The sequence below is a fragment of the Opisthorchis viverrini genome (assembly GCF_000715545.1).
Source record: "Opisthorchis viverrini unplaced genomic scaffold opera_v5_56, whole genome shotgun sequence".
Taxonomy (NCBI): Eukaryota; Metazoa; Platyhelminthes; class Trematoda; order Opisthorchiida; family Opisthorchiidae; genus Opisthorchis; species Opisthorchis viverrini.
The window spans coordinates 838,826-860,670 of NW_008751713.1; the positions used below are offsets into that span (position 1 = coordinate 838,826).

Consider the following 21,845-nt stretch of genomic DNA (forward strand, 5'->3'; position numbering starts at 1 on the left):
AACGTGAAAATCTACTGAATCAAATCTCTACCTTTCAAAAGTAACCGGATTTTTTGTGGGAAATATTCATCAAAGGCATTGTTTTATTTATCTCAGATTGGACACTGCTACCAGTGTGATTACTGTGGGCTTTTTCCGCGCATTGCGGTGAATAATAGAATAACCTAACGAAGTACTTCTAAATTAGAAGTAGAAAAAACCTACTGAGTGATTTCAATGTATCTTAGATAGAATTTAGGCTAGCGCGGGTTTAGTCTTCTGAACAACTGGTTGTGAGTCCATTTCGTCTTACATTTAAGGCCTGATGCATTTGCTTTACTGAAGTTTAGTCGAGCATTCAGTAGAGAATGAAGGTTTAGCTGCTGGGCAGTCATACATTTCTTCATCTTAGCAAGATCTCGTTTTCCTTGCTGTTAAAGAACAAGTTCCTTCAACGATTATTCATGAGTTAAGCTAGGAAAACAAAAGGCACAACCAGCGGATTTTACGTCCAATAGACACATTCATATTTTTGCATCCACAGATCTGTTGGTTTGATAGGGCATCCCATTTCTGTACCGTCCAGAGCAACGTAAACGGTGGCCAAAATGATAGGCCTTCAATGGTAGTACTCTTGCTGACTGAATGTTTACTGTTTCCAACTAAACTAATCCGGAAATTTCGAGTTTGCGGGGATAGTCCTAAGTGGTTGCCATTCAGCCAAATGGGCCTGCGCATTAGCTTGTCAGCCTCGTATTCAGGGGGTGTTTTAATTTTTATTATTTTGTAGACAGTAAGTCTATGCTTTGATGCCAGACTGAATACACAGCTGCCTCACAGTTGCCGATATCCACAGTAGAGCGCATCTCACGGATTAGTGGATAATGTTGGACCGTGGCTTTATAGGTTGCAGCAGGACACAAAACGCTGCACCAACAAGACTGATAAGCAGTGGTTCTAGGCGGAAATTCTTTGTCACAACAACCGTGTCTTTGCCACCAAAAGTTCCTATTTACTTGTCAGTTCGTTATAACGTTTAAGCCCTATGATAAATGGAAGGGAAAAGTCTGTTTTTTTCGTAACCGTAGCAAATGATTTCCAAGCACTTTACTACCGCTCTGTCTTGCAGGTCCCTTCCGTTTACTTTAATGTCCACGATTTTAAGAGAGAAATTATGTAATCTAATCAGGTAATCTAGACCTTGATGCTGATAATTTGCGAATTAGCTTCATATAACGGACAGTAATCACGATTACCAAACCGGTTGCCAAACCTGAAGGGGATAAGTGGTTGTCAGAAATAGGGAAAAACGTCTTCCCTGTGTTCCTCCAAAATCGGCGAGAAGCGAAGAATTCAGATGGGTCGTGGTGCTCTGGTATAGTTAGGGGATATCGAGAATTCGACAACGAACATGAGTTATTTGGCTAGGTGGTTTGCACCTCAACGTCACTGTCATCACACGCATGACCAGTGCAAAAAAACAATCAGGTCAAAACAAGTCAATAACATTCTGCACTCCGATGACTTTAGCCGATTTCATGTATCAAACAAATACGGCGATGCATGACGGCTTAAGAGAACTGTAAGTAGAAGGTTGCGATGAAAGACACGTCCGAAAATATGGCTGGTTAGAAATGAGATTGCCAAATGGGTGTCGTATGTGCAATAATACTGCTAGAAACGCCTAAAACTTCGGAATTATGTTAGAATTCGAGATAGATAAGAAAAATATCGGTGTTAGAGGCAATTTTTAAGAGATGCTGCCCAACCAAAACAAGATTACAAACAGTGAGGTGATTTTTGCCGAGAAAATAAGGAAGGAATGACGGGGGAAATCGCCGTGGTACATGAAAATCATTTTGAGGAAAGAACCCAAGTATTTCCACCATTCACAGGAAACCAGGAAAAAAATAATGAAGCCCATATCGTCACCGAGCGCAATGGCAAAGCTGATTCAAGAATATGCACTTTAAAATTTGAAGAGCGATGACCTTGCTTTGTCGAAATCCAATGAAACACAGGCAGACCAGTGAAGACTGTTTATAAAATGACGCCATAAACTTGTTGATAATAAGCATACTTGGCCCTGTAATCAAAACCTATTCATGCTGAAATGCCGAGAAGCATCATACAGCTGTTTTATTCATATTGGAAATGATTAACGATGCACATCTGACGTAGCTCCGGGGTCCTTCAACAGAAGAGTGCTTTCATTACAAGGCGATATTTCCATGGAAGAGTAAAAATCTCCTAACACTACCGACGACTTGTACATAGAACAGACGGAGGATGAATTCACACAATGAGTGAAACTTCCGTTCAAAAAGTCATCACAACAGATGTATAGTTATAAAACAATCGCAACGGTTAATGCATAAAATATTCGAACCTTCAGATGGTCTAATGCTCTTAAAATAACGAATTGGCAGACAATTCAGTTGACCGGATCAATAAAGTTATATTGAATACCGGAGAAGACCGCAGGAAGACTAGAGAGTATAATAAGGCAGTACAGTTACCCAGTCTACATACGAAGCCCGCCCCAAAATTCTCACACGAGAGCTATAAGGCAGTATGTCGAAGTTACTCGGGATGGTAAGATGCAACGAAGAACAGAATCACCACAGTCACTTGATTACATGCGAGCCTGAAAATAAGCCGACAAACCTTTAGCTAAGGTAAGCATTAGGGTTTGAAAATAGTATTCCCGTCAATTCAGGTTTATCAACCAGCTGTGGCCTAAAGGAATGCACAATAATAAGCGCATTAACAAGCACTAAGTAAGACAGACCTCATACGGTTTAATAGTCTAAGAAAATTCAATTTTTTACCTATTGGACAGCGGGAAGCTTTTAGCAGCCTCAAATGGATATGCCAGAGAAGAAATTTCCTAAGGAGACGGTATTACTGATATTTTACATCAATTCAGAGTACCTTGTTAGACGGTGTATATAGATAAATCAGGTCGGGAGATATAAAAATTATTAATACTTTCCTTTGTTAGCTAATGTTAAACTTGGATTTGAGCAGGAGAGTTTAGAAGTGCTTTGGGCGTATGCGTGAACTTGGAACCAAAAAATCAGCAACTTTTTCTGGCTAGGTAAACCTAGTCGGACCTAAGGTAAAATATGGCAACTATGGCACAACACGTCTGACAGTGAGAAAATGACCTTGCTGTACAACGTATATCCACAGGTAAGCAAATAATCTGGGATTGTTGCCAGACGCACTCACTCTGGTCGTATGGACCAGCCAGTCCGCGACTATGTACAGTCATTCATACACATTTGAAAACATAACGCATTCATTATCTCCAAAGTTTCGTATGGATGGAAAACGAAAATCCAGCGATAGAACAATACAAAGGTTCCATGATACATATTTGTGAGTCCTCGAGGGAATCATTTTATGTTTATAGCAAAAGAAACTTCATGTATCACAATGGAAGACAGTGGGAAAACTGTTGAAAGTCGTGGATAACTTTGTTGAACTGGTTTTATGAGGGACGAATTCGGTATCAAATGTGCGGGAGTTAAAATGAGAGTAATCCTCTAAGTTGCTGTAAAATACATCTAAGATAGGGATTATTCTGACTCTGGAAGACCAAATCCAAGTCGAGCAAATGCGATAGCCAAACGAAGACTTTGAATCTTCTTGAAATATTTGACCAGCTCCATATGTTCTTTCATTGTTGCGCTTTGTCCCGATAATTGTGAGTTGCGTCGGATACTTAGCTTGCGATCGGAATTTATTGACTGGGGTGTGGAACACACACCTCGAGCAATACAGCTCAGGTACTGGAACAGGTTCATCGTGGCTGCAATCCGGTGTCGAGCCTCCGCTGAGATACTGACCTCTATGCGCTCATCTGAATTCTGGTCAAGAAAGTAATATAAACGAGGACGTACCGAGTCGTATGAATACACAGGGTATGGAAACCGGATAAATACTGGAATAAAATTTCTGGGACTTTGACAAAGTGATGTATTCGTTGTACAAGCCGTTCACAAAATCCTCTCATTTCAATCACCGTTTTATTAAAATCTGACAGTTATGTCATTCGGCTCATCGGTGAACCATTTTAGCATAATAGTATACGTCGTATCTGTAAATTCCAAATGTAACGATCAAAAGTTTGTTTTAGCTCTCCATAAAATAATTCGCTGTGGTGCTCACAGTTCACATAATTTTAGAAGTAAATTGCAAGTCCATTGCCTTTGAAGTTATGTACCGATTTGGCAGTAGTTGAAAGTATAGCATCTTAAACTGCAGTAAGATGCCATGTTGAACAATATAAGATCAGTTGGACGGATATTATTAAAAGTTATCATAATGCACTGCAAAGCAGTTCATTCACAATGATCCCATAGAAGGCGTCAAAAGAAATTTGCAACGACATTAAAAATTTTAATAATATTAAGAGTACTGAAATGATGATAATGGTCATAACGAAAACGACGAAGATGGTGACAACAGTGATGGTCCCAAATGATTAATGAACCTCCGACATTTTGTTTGCGGAGGATGGATGACAATTCTCCGGCTCTCCAGTCAGGTCCTATTTGGGCTTTGTTCGAGTTGACTGCGCTCTGGATTCAACAGTAGGGAGGGGTAGGGCGTGGCGGACATGGGCGATTGGGTAGAGCTAGAGCAGATTCAGGCGGTAGTTACATACGTAACTAAATTTAATGCAAACTTTATCTCCATTTGTTGAGGTTGCTTAACGGGTAATGGGGACAATTCCGTCTGTGTCAAAAGGATTGTCAATGGCAAACACGATTTATCGTATTTGACAAAATTAGTTCTCTGAAAACCTTAGAAAATATCAGAAATGACACGTAAACGTTGTCTTTATTGGGTTTGGTGTTGTCCCAGTTTACTCTTCGGAAGTGATTCCTACTGATCGATTCCCGAAGACTTTATGAACTTTCATGAAGATGGGAAATATCACACTTAATTCCGGCGGCGAACCACTTTTGATGCAACTCCTGATAAAAATCTATTCCACAGGACATAAAAAGTGTAACGCCTGCTCTTCTGAAGTGCGACAAGAACGGGGTAACGTAACTGTTTCAGTTGGTAATAATTAATCTAAATATCTATCGATAATTGGGGCAGACAAGGTAACTGCAATGCGAGGAGCCTTTCATTTTATCGAAAATCTATTGTATAGCTGTCTTCAGATGCCGATCTTTGTGCACAACGCATCTATTCCGTCCAGTCAATAGAAACATTATGTAATTCAGTGAATTATTTGATTTGATTTGTGAGTTGCTGGGGCTAAGAGAGACTGAGAGCTCACCAAACCTTCCGTGCCCCGTATTCCGCATGGAACAACGTCAGAAATCGTAGCCAATGATGGATGAATTCCATGTCTTCGTCATTAAACCAGCTATTTTTTCAGCCAAAGTATATCCCTACATGATTCAGTGGGCGAAGAAACAGCCATGTTTTGCTTCATAGAGCAACCTGACACCTTATCTAAAAAGAAAACTGCGAAGGCCTCGTGCCTTATTCCCAATTAAAGCACACGAACTAGTAGAAATAGAACCAATGATGAGAGACTTGAAGTGGAACAAATTTATCACCCATAAATGTCGTCAAGCATTCTTCCCCAGATCAGTGGTTCTTATTTGGAGGAATGTCGTCCAGCGGGGACCTCTGACGGTTTACTGAGCGAAAACCAACCTTGAGGGCGCCATCTACAGTTTAACTTGTGGTTCGTTTGAAATGCTCACTGCTTGAATCACGCAGAATTTATCCACAGTGATTTTTGTTGTCCATTCTCCACTGCATATTTGCCAGTGTCACAAAGTGTACTTTGGTACTGCAAAATGTCTCATAGTGAGAGCTCTCATAAGGAAGGAATAATATTATGTTTAAAACATAAGCAATAGCCTGTAAACATCACAAACGAGAGATTCAACTGGGTTTCAAGTGAGTCTCGCAAAACCAAATTAGTTTGCAAATGAGTGCATTTCACAAATAAGCAGTAGTAGTTTGTGTGCTCCTGCTATACTCGTTCCAGTGCTGCACACAACGAAACGTCTGCCCATCGGCTTTTAGGACATGACACGCTTGCATACTCAAGATATCCAGAGATGAGAGCGCTTTAGAAAGTCAATTGTCCTGACTCCTATCGCTCCCTCTACACTGCTTTAAGCAGAATAGTTCTGTTAATGCCCTGACAAAAGTGACGAAATAGGTCATCGAGGAAAAAACTGTCAGGATGAGAAGCGTGCTAACACGACTTCTCGTATTCAGAACAAGCTTGAAATGGAATGAAGGTTATTCGGCTTGCCATGCAACATGAATTAATCTTACTATTATTCGTAGTCTGTTAGTCTGATCCCCGATTTCTACGTCGTGTTGGTTTTGCTGTGCGATTGACCTACTATATTTCGAGCTAAGGTCATTGGCAGTAAGTTCAAAATTCCTCTGTCCTAATAGCTAGATGATATGGCTTATGACAGCGTAGACACAGTTGTCCAGGAGGTCAACCCACTTATTTTCTGCTAAACTCAAATTGCTATTCACTGATAGGCATTTTTTGGCTCAATGGTGTAGATTTCTGGGACTGAACCACCAAGAAACTCTAATAACAAATTTCTCTTTTTCAAATATCGGTTAAACGAATGCCAGGACCCAGACATTCTGCGAACAAGGTTGTTCCTCGTGCAGAGGAGGACCGCTTTAAAATTTTAGCGCTAGATGAACGTGGGTTTCTGTTCAAAAGGAGCAGGTGCTCCGGACCCAAACAACTTTGAACGAAACCGCTGCTTTGAGCAGGACAACCTGCTCAAAAGCACTTTTCACGTCAGCTGGGATACACCCAATTCGTTCTGTAGAGATAACTGAATTACCATGTCTATATCGATGTTTATTTTCGGTATGGGTTCGGTTGGCTTAAGCTTGACGAAACGGCAGTTATCACTCGTTGTAGGTTTTTGCCACAAATTGCAGCCCTGCCATCTGCAGTGAATGAGTTCTGGAGCTTATTCATAAGGAGTGATAGGCCGACTTCAATAATTAAGCCAGAGTCACGATTCTTCCAAGGTCCAACTCAGAACACAATCAAACTAAATCTGCGCGTTGTGTAAGTCAAAATGTTTGTATTTTAGAGCAGTTGGAGTGGGTGAATGCCTAAAAACCTAAATATATAAAGCCTTAAAGGCTATGATTTTTCTCAGAGGTATGACGGAATGATTGGTGCAGATGTCTGGCTTCTCTGCGTGCCTTGCAGCTGATTCGTGCACACAGCTGGTACACAGCTGTACCGAGACCATAGGCTCCACTTGATTATGAGCGTAGAAATATAGCTAATCGGATAAGCTGTGCATCCGAGTATACCACACGCTTGACCTGATGAACATCCCCAAAGATCATGAAGGATATCACATGTAACGGAGTTTCGGTTAACAATTTATTCCTTAGTTCACAAACAAGTTGGTCGTAAATTCGAATACTACCAACTGCTGACTCGGTTTACAACTACGTGTAAAATTTAGGGAAACGGCAATCATCAAAACAGTAGACCAAAAATATATTGTGAATAATTCGTATGAAGCAGGAGACAGAAGCAGCAGATTAGCTTTCCGGTCAAGGAATATTTGGTGAAAAAAGGAATTATATATTTTGAGATCTGTCTGAATAGATGTGTACTGTGAGAATGTCAAGGTATATTCTCGATTACGCCGAAATACACCCTCTATTCACCAGTTCCTTGTTCTCAACGTCATTAGGTTGTTCCAAGCATGCTCACGTGAGGTACCAATAATAGAGAACCGATAGATCACATGCCGAGTTTGTCTTCCAAAACAATCTTGCACTACCAAAAGGTGTGCACTTTTCATTCGGAGGACTGTGCGACAGCAGATTTCATCTGCCACCCGCTTCTTAAAAGCATTGCATCGGTCGAGAGGTTCATCCTACCGCAAGTTAATGCCGGACCATTCTATCAGCAGGTTTCCAAACTACTTTATTATGGCCATTGAGGGATCGGTCGGTTTGGTTTTACCAGGAAAGTGGTTGTGTTCTGGGGGGACTGACAGTCCTAACTGCCAAGTAACGTGCACAGCCTCATGGCCGTATAGGACTGACAGCTTAACTGCCAAGTAACGTGCACAGCCTCATGGCCGTATAATGCCGCAAATATACAGATGCTGCTCAACTGTAATTGTGTCCCTACCTCGATTTAAAAGACGCATGTTGTTGACATCGATTTCTCTCCTGGAAATGTGTTTTGAACGTGCAATCATGGAAGAAAAATTACATTGATGAGACATTCGTAAATGAAAGTTGAGCCACCTGAATCGCCAAAGCACAAAAGCAAACTTATTATCACTCCTCAGCCCCATGGTAAGATATGGGTTGTCTACATCCCCTTGTCAGAAGCACTGCAGAAATAGGTTATGAATATTGCGTTACCTTGCTTGTTCCTGCCATGTTTTTAAATTCTGGCTTTGTATTTTGCGCTCATTTGTGCAGCGACTATATTTCTTCATGTTTCAAGTATACTATATTTTCGTACACTAGTCTCCCCATCTTGTACATATCGGCGGGACACTCTGGGACTTCGGCAAGTAACAATTGTTCGTAATATTTCCACCACATGGAAACTTATGCTCAAAAAGAAAGCTGGGTAAGAAATTTCAACTAAAGTAAATGAATATGACCCTATATTCGAGTATCTCATGAAAAGTACGCTCTCTTACAACACTCAGATTTGCTGAGCTTGTAACCATTTCTTCACATGTATTGCGGGTCATTTCATTTGTAACTAGCAAAATACATGGCCTGGAAACATGGAGACCAAAACTGGCTTTTATGTATCGTCATCTTCGGACAAGCGCGACTTATGGTCTAGATATTAGCTTGCGTCTTCTGAACCGACAAATTCTATTGGATTGTCTGACGACAAAAAAGTCAAGCAATTACATTAATCAATCGTGGTCTCATTTTCTGTTACATAACGCTTGGAGGCAGCTGCAAACATGGATGACCGACAAGCTGGCTTAGCTGTCCCACGCCTGACGACTTATCAGCAACCTTAGTTGTTCGTCGCGGACATCTAAGCTTAAGTTCACCAACTGTATCCACCGTTGGTATGTCACTAACACAAAGCATTTAAATACTCCTAAAGAAGAGCTCTGATGCGCAAAGCGTCATTTTGTATATAGCTTTCCCTTGGTGTCCTTTGCTCTCGTTCAACATAGAGCATTCAAACTGGTAGCATCCATCATCCAGAGCAGTGAGTCGCTGAATCAGGAATTTATTATCTTGAACTGTGCAGAGGTTTTCCATGCACATCCCATTGTGCATTCACGACTTCCGTCTTATTTCCATCCACGGCAGTGAAGATAGTTTTTTTGTCTACATACTACATTATTATTAAGTTGCAGGTTTTTGGAGGGTTCACATCCGTACTTGCTTCCGGAAATCATAGTGTTGCACAAAAATTGACAAAGTATTGTCATGTTAAAAATCATTTTGCCTCGTAATTACAGCAAGAAAGAACAAAAAGCCCATCTCGAAGTATCCTAACTTACGAGCAGGCCTCGTAACTCACAACTTGGTTCACCTCAGTTTGTTATTCCAAAACGAAAAGTAATCGGGGAAAATGGAAGCTTTCACTTTGAGCTTCCTGATACCACAAATTTTTCCCTGCTCCTCCGGACTGCGGTAATAAAAAACTCAGCCAATTGAACTGTTCAGGTCAAACGTTCTATCATCACAAAAGAGCGCTCTCTGTCGTTCGTGATTATACAAACCATGACAAAAATCTTAACGCTATACTTCATATACATTACAGTTAGACCGTAAGTTTCACATGCGGAGGACCTATGGACACTTGGTGGACAAGCCTGATCTCCTAAAGCGAAATGTGGAAACCGTTTCCCTCCCTGAACAATGATAATCTGATTAATTGACACCCAGAAAGACTGCAATACGGAGTATGTCATACAATCTTGATTTCTTAACCACAGATTTACTGAGGGTTTCCCAGAGGTTTCTTTTCAGACTAATTTCATTTCATTGCCCGTAATTTCCATTCTGGTAGGCCGTAAGCACGTATACACCGGTGACCAAAAGGATTCGTTAGTTATCTTTCAATACATGAGTGAGTTACTGTTTTTCAGCGTAGACTGGCTTCACTGATAAGATGAAATTTCCACTGAGTATGATCAGATCTCCTCACATTACTATAGAACGGCGACTGCTGTGTCTCTTGTGTCAAGGACACAACTCATCAAAGAGTGCTAATTACGACTGGAACCACTGCATGCATGAATTAGGGAAATCACTTGTCGAATCATACAGCATCTTGAATGTCGGATGCTGCTCAGGTGTTGTGTTTTATACCAGTCAGTTTCCCTTATTAGCGGATCGCGTACTTTCACTACAGTGTATGATGTTTTAGGATCGCTGCGCAAAGAGTCCATACGTGAACACCGCTTCGGATGTTGTAGTCATGTTATAGATTTAGGTTCATAAGTTGAACAAAAGCGGAGAAATTTCAAGGTAATCTGGCTGCTCTAATAAAGCTCAGGAGGCTACATAAACACTTCACATGCTACTGAAACAAAGACAGACAGTGCAATCACGCAGCCTTCATCACCGCGACAGATGGATTAAACTGTCACTTGTCAGCTCCTGAGAAATGTTTGGGTCTCAGATCTGTGCTGCGCGTGTATCCTAAGGTAAACGTAACAGAGCAGCAGGACAGTTCCGTGAAACGCTGTCCCTTAATAGTACACCTGTTGGGTCCAGCGTGAACTGGGTCTCAATGTCGTTTTCGAAAAAGTTTGGTGACAATCGGTAGATTTATTGCTGGGCAACGTTTCGCTTTTGACACAAAAGCTTCGTCGGGCCAAGTGACTAGGTTCCGAGGTTGATCGAGATTTAAGACAGAAGGAGAACCAATCAGCTAAGTCAAGCTAAATGTCTATTGGGTCTGAATATTTCCACACATATGTCCTAGCTACTTATCTGCCTTCAATGAAAAAATCATTAGTATTTACTGAATAACAAAAAAATAATATTTGATGCAATATTAGTAAATATGATCATTAAAGGATTCGAATATAAGATGAATTGGACCAAATATCAACTGTCCAGTAGTTGGCTTTTCCAAATGCGATGACAGTGTTCTTATGAAACCTCCTATAGTTGATCAGGTGGCCGTTGATCTGTTTATTGAGCTTATCAGTCAGATAATAAGTGTTCCGTTTTCAGTCACGGAGGAGTCGCCAATGTGCATTCGTCAACTGCGCAAGTTGAAGGCCAAGGTTGGCAAACATATCAACGGCCACGTGACCAACAACCAGTAAACACACCCAGGCTATCAATATGTTGACAAGCTGACGTATACAATCTCTGAGATTGACCCTGAAATGAGACCTCACACAGTTAAAAACAAGCTCCTTATAACGGTCAACAGCACCTATGGTGCAGTCAGTGAAATTGAAATAATTTCACGTAATCGTGATCCAAGAAACAAAGGTCGATGCGCCGAAAAGGCTATAGAGTAACAGAAAGTTTTTCACCCACATTTCGTTTCACTCACTTTGACCAACAGTTGGTATGCAGGCTCTAGAGCCGGTAGCAAAGGACAAATGACCGGTGTGTTAGAGTCACTCGAATGATGTTCGTCTAAAATGTTTCTAAAAGGATTTATCTCCAGACCCAGCTCGGGTAACGCATGGTGGATTGCATTCTGCAGGACTTTATCCCGGAATTCCAGACATGGTCGAATATCATCGTTGTATAGTCGTTGAAGAAACATCATTCCTGTATTTGAGGGGGAAGCACGAAGCGTGGAATCGGGAGAAGGAGGGTTTTTCTCAGCAAGCGCGTTTTTCTTATCGGATTTCAGCTCTGAGATATAATTCGAATCTGGTTGGCGTATTATACGGATTTGACGATGATTACTGGTTTTTAGATGACCGTTATTCGTGACCACACCGGAAGCATCTTCATCAAATGGATATTGAAGAGGACATCCGCTTTTATACCAGGTAACAAAGTCCTGTTTTTAGATAGAGGAAAAAATTAAACGATGAAATTGGACAAAAAGTGTTTTCGCTGACAGAACGAAGATTTTCATCAAAGGAATTCAGTCCATCCTATTTGCTGACACATAGGTATTATTGACGTTTCAAAGCCATGAGAAAACTAAGCACTCGATAACTCTATGTCCTCACTTTTGGGACAGCATCTCTCGCAAAATATTGTACTCAACAAATTTTGATCTGTCGAGTTATTGGAATTGAGCAGCAGTAGAGGTTATGCTGAATCACACGTGAAGTGCATGCTGCAAATCACAAAATTGATCATCTTCAATAAAGTAAGCCAGGCATCTTAATTCAATGATCTGACTGCTCAACTAATATTGGATGCCTGTGAACGCACCCAAGGATTCCCCACGGAATAGGCCACTGCTTCGGGGCTACTGCGTATCCTTTACCCAAAGTATGCGTTGTTTTTGTAAAGGAAACTATTCACAAGGTTACTGAAAACTCTTCGACAGCCCACGACCGCTTTCGCCCTTCTTGAGGCTCATCAATTAGGTGCAGTCCCCGCGTTTCCGTCAACCTTATGTTCTACTTGAACCCAAATTAGACTGTTCTCAAGAAATGCACTCAGTTGCGAATCAATTTGGTTCTCACGAGAGTCTCAACTGGATCTCTCATTTATGGTCGCGTTTCGAAGCATCGAGTAGCAAGTAATAAGCTTTGAATTTAGCCTACAAACGACTTCACAGTAGACGAGGTGTTCCATAAATCGAAGGGCAAATGGGTGATCGTAAGATTGCTGGGCATCGATCGCGGAATGCCAAATGACGGCTAGTTTCTCTTAAGCGGAAGTTCATTTACACGTCTTACTAGCAGAAAAACGTGATGTGGGAGGCAGGTGATCTTACCAAATGGTGAACAGTTCGTTTAGATGAGTGCAGATGACTCAGCTGTCAAACACTGGCTCCCAGATTGTGCATGACGCAAACGAGGATCATGCAGAACATGTTTTACATATTTTAGTACACACCTGTCAACTTACATTCCTTCATCACTGAAGTCATTCAGAGACATCGTGTGACATGGTGACCTTGTAAAATAACAGTTTCTAACATCAAAACAACTGCCAATCATCACACTGTCTGAACTATGTTATAATGTTCACCCACTAAAACACGAAGGGGGCTGTACTTGCATTTTAGCCGTTTTCTGCCAGTGGTCTCAGTTTTCTCAAAATGTCATATGCTGATGGTGGGATTGCTGACTGGTTTGGTGAACAGTAGAGAAGCAGTTTAGACTGAGAAATAGATTGGCGAATGAGACGTTCTTCGAAGTTCTTGTTAAAAGTTTGTTCGCAGCATTATCTCAATTTGTTTTGAAGTGTGTATTGATGGATGACAATGGGGACCTCCCTAACACAATTGCCGTTAGCAAACTCCGCTGACCTCACGTAACATGTGTTTTGTATCTCATTCCAATTATGTTAGGTTGAAGCAAACTCTTTTCAGTATTCTATGAGAAACTACGGAGATGATAAGTTAGAGCGAATGAAAGAGTGGCAAGAAAGCCTGTCAACTGAATGAAAGGGATGGTCTCAACAAAAGAATCCGATATCTTTTGGATCTAACTTTGAAGACTCCAGCCCCTAGATAAAACATCCTTGATTGTTTCCTTGGGTTGGCATCGCTAGAGCACACCTATATGCTTCCACCCAGCTGTCAGTCCTTATTGAATGATGATTTGTCCACTTTTGTTTCAACCATCCCAATTGCGAACATTGTCCCGTTTGACTGAGCAGTTCAGTCACCTTTGTGATTTCTGGTACACTAGCTTGATGAGTTCCGATATACTGTCAAAGCTAACCCCAAAGTTTATGTGTGCTAATTACAAATACTCTGTATTCAAGGACGGAAGAAATTAGCCAAGCTTATCACATGCTCGATCTATGGCCGTAACATGACCCGGCTGGTGGTGCTGTTTGACATTCGTTTCGTGTGGCAGCGCGCAAATCTTCACTGGATAGTGAGGCATCGATCACCATGCCACATGGGGCAGATGTATCATCCAGAAATACCAGCGATACCAGTGAGAGGTGAAGAATTTCAGGGAGTAAACGAGGGTAATATTCGATTTATTTACGAAAGTGGGGGGTCCCAGGATGAGCTCAGATGAGACGTGAAAGTATCACTGACCTTTATGTACGATACACACTGAACAGCAACTGTGAATCTGTAGACGATGTGAGTAGCCACGATACAGTTAGCAGCCTGTAGTCAGCGTTATTCCAAACGTAGTGAACGTCTGCCAGCAACCACAGAAGATCATGCTTACCTGGAATGTATCTTGGTCATTTTCCTCTAATCCGTCGGTTTCCGCCAGTAATGCGTTTAATAAGGATGTTCTGCTCACGGTGGTCAAAACCTCTTCCGACGTGGTAGCAACCAGAAGGCTGAGGTCTTCGCATGACCTGTGGAAAATCTTCGGGGAAGCTTCAGGCTGTTTGACACTTCCAATCGAAGTGGTGTTGTGACGTAAGTGCGAAGCTTTTTTTCTGTAATGGCGGCAAAATTTCAAGGATTAGTGTGAGCATCCACGTCAAAAAAACTTGATACCTATCGTACCGGAGCCGGTGGTAATTACATCTTAATGGTTTTTGTGATGCATTGTAAACTTCCCAAATATGGACCAAGCAAACCTTGTTTGTACATTAGTTACTGGCCTATTTGCGCACAAACAAAGATGGATAGACCATTTGCTTCTGACCGGAATTAATGACCGGAATTCCCCCAAAAGTTCGCTCAAAATATTATGACTGACATGTGGCGTTTATCAATAAACGCACTATATAAAAGTGGAATACAAACTCTGATAGCCTGAAATACACCTAGCTGACATGAAGGATATAAAGGAGAAATATCTTTAAAAGTCAGCTTGTTGGACTTTCCGTAATCAAATCTTTCACTCTTGCCACTGCTGCAAAGAAAATGCATACTGTTCACCGGTCACTTCTGTTAACTTCAGTCAAAATAACCATTTTTCCCATAGTACAAATTCTCAATTCTTCAAGTTCGAATCCTCTCATCAGGACGCCCTAATTCTCCTCTCAATCTGTATATGCCGAATTGCAAAACTCTCTTCTCAAGCCATTCGAATGTTACAATGGCTTTAACGTTTCTGCCTTTAAGTCAACCCCAAACTGCACAAATTTGAGGAAATGTTCCCTGACATTTTTGTCACATACGACTTGAAACGACACTTTTTCTATGCATATAACGTAAAATGAAATGCCATCAGGTTCTCACTCTTCAGTTCAAGCTGTGTAATACGATTTACAGATAAGAATCTCACCCAACCATCTATATTCATGTCCGGTCTTCTAGTACTTTCCAATCCTGATTAGCCCCTAAGAGCGGATGCGTCCTGTCGACATAACTATGCATCTGTAGAACTAATATGCCTGTGGACTGACGCACTCCTTCGCCTAATTGTTGCCGAAATTAGTTTCCTGTAGGTGATTCCTCTATTGCACTTTTCTCCAATGTGATTTATTATTTTATTCTCGCTTCTGTTTTGTCAACTTACCTTGCGACCAGATAATTCATAGTGTAACACCAATCCAATTGAGCCCGAGGCAGCTGAATTGTCCAATTTCGCAGACCAAATGAATACTACTAATACAGAGTGCTTAAAACTATTCAGGTTACTACCGAAAACCACAGTACAGTCTCTGTACATTTGACTCTTTTTATGCATTTGGTGTATCTGAGGCTGTTCTAGTTGTTCGCAAATCGTTCCGCCTTATTCAGATTTACTAAACTAAACTGGCTCACTTAAGAGTAACCATGGATTTAGAACAAAAATTCTAGTTTTGTGATAATCAGTTTTCCCGGCCAGAACGCTTACAAGGACGTCCGGTGGCCGTATACTTTTATATTACCCAGATAGCTTGTGTTAACTCCCACTCAATACTGACCAACTCCATTGTTTAGGGTACTTCTTTCCGGTTGAAGCCGCTCAAAATGGGACACAATCGCATCCCTAATGACTGGTATATCACTTAAGGAGACAAAAAAGCAATAATTCAAGTAGCGAACATTCCTTTGGAAAAAAATATTGCCTTTCAGATTCGAGCAGAATAGAAGGTAGCACGAATCCCAAAACAGCACAGTCCGCAGTAGATTGATCACGTATAACGTGTAACTGCACCAACTTACTAACAACGATATCTATGTGCTGTTCTACCTTTAAAAACACCCCGCTGCTCGGCCAAGTGAAGAAACCGCAGTAATCATTTGATGTCCAACATAAATCAGACAATACAGATATATGCCTACGTTGGATGGCAGTAATGATCGATGATGCTGGAGCGGATAACAGGTTAGGTGCGGCCACCTGCGTGATACTCCAACAAACCTACTAGTGAATGAATAAATGTTAGTGAAATATATGAGTCCACTAGGCCGACGATCAACCAGTTCGCAGGCCTTTGCTGTGTATTCAAGTTTACACTGAGGATAAGTGAATGCTGTAATCATGGTTAGGCTAGAGCCAGCAATACTTATGACCCCTAGAAGGAAACTTAGATACAATTGCTCTCATATGGTTGAGAAAGAATCCTATCATACAATCAAACTAATGTTCTGGTCCTTCTTGGGTGGACTTCTTCAGCGCACAAACCAGTAATTTACAACGTCAAAAACTCTTTGCATGAAACTAATCAAGGTAACCCCTGATGTTTAACGCAAACTTACGCAGCTGAAGGTGATTTGTCAATTTTTTTGTAGAATCTGTTGAAGAGATAGATGAAAACATAGTCGAAATCATTAGAAAGTATTGTATCCTAAATGGAATAAACAAAAGCCAAAAATGTGTCCCTTTGTGCTGGTTAGTGACAAGTGAGGTGTATTCTGGCCAATACTTAGAGAACTTATCAAAAAACAGAAACTCCAATTCCGTACCACCAAAACACACCCAGCAATAGTACCATGTGCAGTGTAGCGTGGATGTTTCATTCTCTTCCATGGGGTCTGAGGATACAGTAGGCGACACAAATAGTAGCCACATTTGAAGGAACAAGATAGCTGACAGCAAAAACGGGGCTTTGTAACTTTATCAGCGTTAAGCAGACGGAGAATGAACTCCAGCTGTATCTTTATAAGTCATTTAAAAAGGTTTGAAAGCCGGTTCTGTGTTGGCCAAACTCATCTGGAGCTAACTATCGAAATGTTGTCAGTCTGTCACAGAGTAGCCATTATTGCTTCTGAGAATACCATGGGATATACGCTTCAATATTAGAGCAACTGCCTGTGAAGATTTAAATGATCATAGCTTAAAAAAGAGTGATGATGCAAAAAAAACAATAACACATCCTCACGGGTGTACCCCTTTGGTTTTTCTCCAACGCAATAGAATGGTTGGCTAGGGAGGTAAACGACTATTATGAAAATTTGACGACTGTCACGTTTTGTTTTGTCTGAGCAAACATTAAGTTGTTTTGGTTCCGAATTAATTGAGCACACCCTTATTGCAACGCGGGGCAATTTCACCTTCCTTGGTATGAACCTGGGTTGAGGAAAGATGTATCACTCACAGTCTGTCATCCATTCGCGCCAGACACCCTCGTCTGGTGGCGCGTCGATCACATTGGGCTATATTATTAGCTGATGGAACTGGTCTACAAACATGTGACAAGCAGCAAGCTGACAAACCCAATGTCGTAAAATGTGTCTAGTAAAACATTGATATTTTACTTACTTAGCCCGATCTAACACGGAAAAAGCTCAATGCTACAGACTTCTGATACTCCATTCTTCTTCCACTTCTTAATGGTGTCATGAATGCTGAACTTCACTTCGAAAACCTCAAAAACCTCAGGGCAGTATTGAGGATGATGAAAAATGCTAGCAGAGTCGATGCGTAAAATGACATTGCAAGCAATTTCAAACTGCTGTGTTTGGTTGCATAGTTGACTACGACGTAGCGCACATCATGCTGCGTGGCACCGAATCGCTCGAAACCATATGATAGGGTTAGTACTAACATTTTCTCGTCATCGTCGCTTAGTTGAATGTTTCCCTGCGTAAACTTAACTGCTCTGTTAAAATGCTGCCGAATAGGTTGTATGTGAGCACCTGAACGAACTGTTTCTATTCCCGCCTTGAGAAGGATGGATTAATACACGTGTGACTGGTGAGAACCGCCGAAGGATGTTTCATTCTCAAAAGACAACTGATCATTTTGACCTACGACATACCCAACCTAGACATATCTGTACATAGCTTCTTTGCTAGGATAATATCTTCTAACCGTAGCGAATGCGGCGATTTCTAGCGTCATCATGTCTAAAGAAAACTGCAGAAAAATCAGCATACCCAAACATGTCACGACAACTTACTGTGTTAGCAAATATTTGCACTAGGGAGCATGTGCCTAATGAGTTTTGTTTTGATAGGAGCCCGTCAGCTGGATTTAACAGGGCTCATTATCCGATTAAAAGTTTCCAAGTATCTGGTATCTAAAACTGGGCTCTAAACTGGTCTCTAAAACACTCAGCAGAGAAATACACTTATTTGCAAACAAATGTGGTTTTGCGGTGAACTCACCCAAAACCCAGCTGGATCTTTCCTTTATGATGTTTCTGTGCAACTTAATGCGCCGGACCAGGCTGTCTCATGTTTCAGCTGGTACATTATTTGAGAGATCGCGATAAATGTAAGCTTTCAAGTTTCAAGAGGATACATAGGCTGCTGAAAAAACACGAGCCATCTGTTGTGGCTGAGTCATTCACGGGTATACCCTAAGAATTACCAGGTTCCACACGGACTGTGAGGGATTAGAATGATCTACTTGCTTGGTTGCCCTAAAGCATTCGACGCAGAGACCGAAGTAAGAAAACCGCTAGGTTCCTTGGGAGGTTATTGGTCAGCAACGGCAAAATTATAAGAATATGCTAATATCGAGGTATAACCGGTTCAGTGTGAACCGCATACAATTAACTCTATCAAACAACCGATTTAAGTTGAAATTTTCATAAAGTGCATCATGTCCGCTTGCTTGTTGCTGCAGGTTTAGTCAGGAAACTTCTGGAAATCTGTCCGCTCTATGCACTTGAAGTCTCAGCAGCCTAATTCGGCTTAAGCGCGTCCTTTTTTAATAGTGCTGCTGGATTCTATAACCCCAAAGCTTGTTAGTTCAGCCACACGATTGTTCCCATACCCGCATAGTGCAGAGTGATAGTAGGTGGTAGAAATTGTAGAGTCTAATGTCAAGGAGCACTAGTAACGTGATAAATTTGACGTTACATTTTATTCACCGAATGCGCCAACCTATTAATGTGAGATATCTACAAATGAATACTCATGTAATCCACCTTTGAGAGATAACTAATCTTAGAGTATTTGACTTCCAAGGACGGTAAAGTCGAAAACGGGAAAATCAAGTTCACTGGTAATGATTTCATTGCCACCAACATTTATAGTAAATCCATGTAACGGGCTTCCAGGTACAGTTCATGATATCTGCTTTTCATAGGCTGCTCTACCGAAACAAATCGATTCAAATCTGCACACACTCATTTATGATCAGTGAAATTCATCAAAATCGTGGATTCTGCCCTAAGCAGTTATCTACCCTTGGCCCACTCCTAGTAGCTGTACTTTATTCAAGTGCTAACCAAGTATTATCAAGAGAGATATCTTGAGGTACCGCTCCTACCACCTGCGACCGGAAGCAAGCGGTGAAAATAGTTTTGCATAACGACATGTCCAGTGTCCAGTAGACATGCAGTCTGCTACTTCATCGGTAAGAAATATTATATTGCATGGTTTATGCTCGTCTGTTGCCATGACTTACATATTTTCAAAGTTTAAAAGATTTAGTCCACTTTGGCGTTGGTTTGCTAACCCGAGGTGTTAAAATCTTGTTATTTCTGAGACTATTTGCGGAACGACTGGCTGTGAACAAAGTTCATGGTGAAATTTTGCTTTCCTTCTTACATGAAGCTACTTCCAACCATGTCCATTCCAACGGAGACCTGCTGTGAAATGTCTTGCACACCTAATGAAACCATAGTTGAAAGTTGAAAGTTGAAACGTTACTTAAAATTTCTCAAGAATATTAAGCAGGTTGCATAAACCAGCGAAATGTATAAACACCAACGTGTCGAGGCTGATCCTGAACTTGAAAACTACCAACGATAAAACCAAGGATAGAAAGTTTTCTGCCATGCTAATAACTATTATACGTCGTACTCAACTAATCAAGCTGCTAGGCTCCTTTGAAAAATATTCTTGTTATTTTCAGCATATAAATGGGGCGCCTATAACTTTGTCCCACACCCGGTTAGTATATCCAATCAAAATATGAGCAACCCTGTCGAAACGGGTAACAAGGAATACTGCGTAATGGCATGCGAAATCAAACGGATAAACGACTCTCGTTCATTTACAATGCTAAACTCAACGCCAGCTGATTTTGATAATTGTATTGCTTATTTTTCATACTGGACTTCGCAACTGAGTGCAAATTTTGTACCTTTGTCGGTCGGCTAGTTTGGCCTAGCCACCCTCTCTCTCCATAAGCACAGTCGGCGTTCGTTTATGATCATTTTATATCAGGTGACCGAAAACAGGCAACTGTCTGTACGAATATCAACACTGATCGATCGCCAGACGCCAAGATGTTCATTGAGCTACTCTTTTAATCACACGTTCGCCGTGAACTCACTCAGTGCGCAGTCAAACAACTCGTCTTGAAACGGTTGAATTCGATACACTCCGCCAAAACATGTAGGTTAGTATTGCATAGCGGAACACAAGTTTTGTTCGTGAGAATATCACTGAAACAACTGGTCAACGATACTACGTACGGAATACTACCGACATTTCTGAACTCAATAAGACACCTGCGTTTATCTGGTTAAACCCTCCTGAGTAGAATGATAGTAGATAAATGTCACATAACGACGGAGAAGTTAACGTTGAAAAATGCAATAGTCCTCTCACAGTTGTTCGATGTACATGAGTCACTGTGTTGAATGGAAGTATTTTAACTCATTAATAGCCCATTTCGATTTTATGAGCTAAAACTTCCCTTGTGCGACTGAGAGTGTCTGTGATTTAATCATGATCTAGTGTTGAAAGATTGAAGTCAAATACGCTGGTACCTAGACAGTGATTTACCTGGGTTTGTACATGAGGTTTTTTTGTATTTGCTTGCTTTGATGTGTTGAATTCTCCTTACTATACGTTTGCAAGTTTGCTCGGTCGGATTTTAAGGAAATACTGTCATTTTATACTTAAAACGCTCAGTTTATTTTCATTAGTTCAAATTTACTGAAAGAAAAATGGGGTTCTTCTGGGGTCTCCTTCGTGATCCTTTTGTCGAATCTTTCCACAAGCAATCACAAAACTCAAAAACTATGCGCACCCAATGCGCCAACTACGCGGTGCCGTCACCAAGAAGACAATAGCTTTATGCTTGACGATAAAGCCGTCGCTGTAGCAGCTATGTTGAACATTTTCAGTTCAACCTCTCATTTTGTTTGGGGATCAAATGTGTTTCTGTCATTAGTCAAAAGACAAGTTTTTCCATTCAGAAAGCGTTCATCCAAAAAGCTTGAGGACACACGTATAAGCAGCTGTCGCAAAAGGGCTATCGTTTTAGGGTTTCATTATTTACTTAAGGTCTTTTCCCATGGAGACAAACCACAAAGTGTCTCTAGTCAACATACATCCAATTTATATTGAGATTGGAAAAACAAATATTTTGTTCTGTGGCTGCTGTTTTGCTTGGCATTTCTCAATGTGTCGACTTTTCGATGTCTCTGTCACAATGGGGTGTTTATATATATAT

General features: G+C 41.0%; 1 protein-coding gene across 1 annotated transcript in view; it reads right to left on the reverse strand.

Annotated features, from left to right (window-relative positions):
- Positions 1-3,169: 3,169 nt before the first annotated feature.
- Positions 3,170-21,845, reverse strand: part of T265_03802 (hypothetical protein) — a gene marked incomplete at both ends in the record, with an annotated part of 38,759 nt that continues 20,083 nt past the window's right edge. The window contains 4 exons of the mRNA XM_009168373.1: positions 3,170-3,854; positions 11,546-12,007; positions 14,325-14,544; positions 16,745-16,780. Coding sequence (XP_009166637.1) covers positions 3,564-3,854; positions 11,546-12,007; positions 14,325-14,544; positions 16,745-16,780 — 1,009 coding nt within the window. The remainder of the gene's footprint in view (positions 3,855-11,545; positions 12,008-14,324; positions 14,545-16,744; positions 16,781-21,845) is intronic.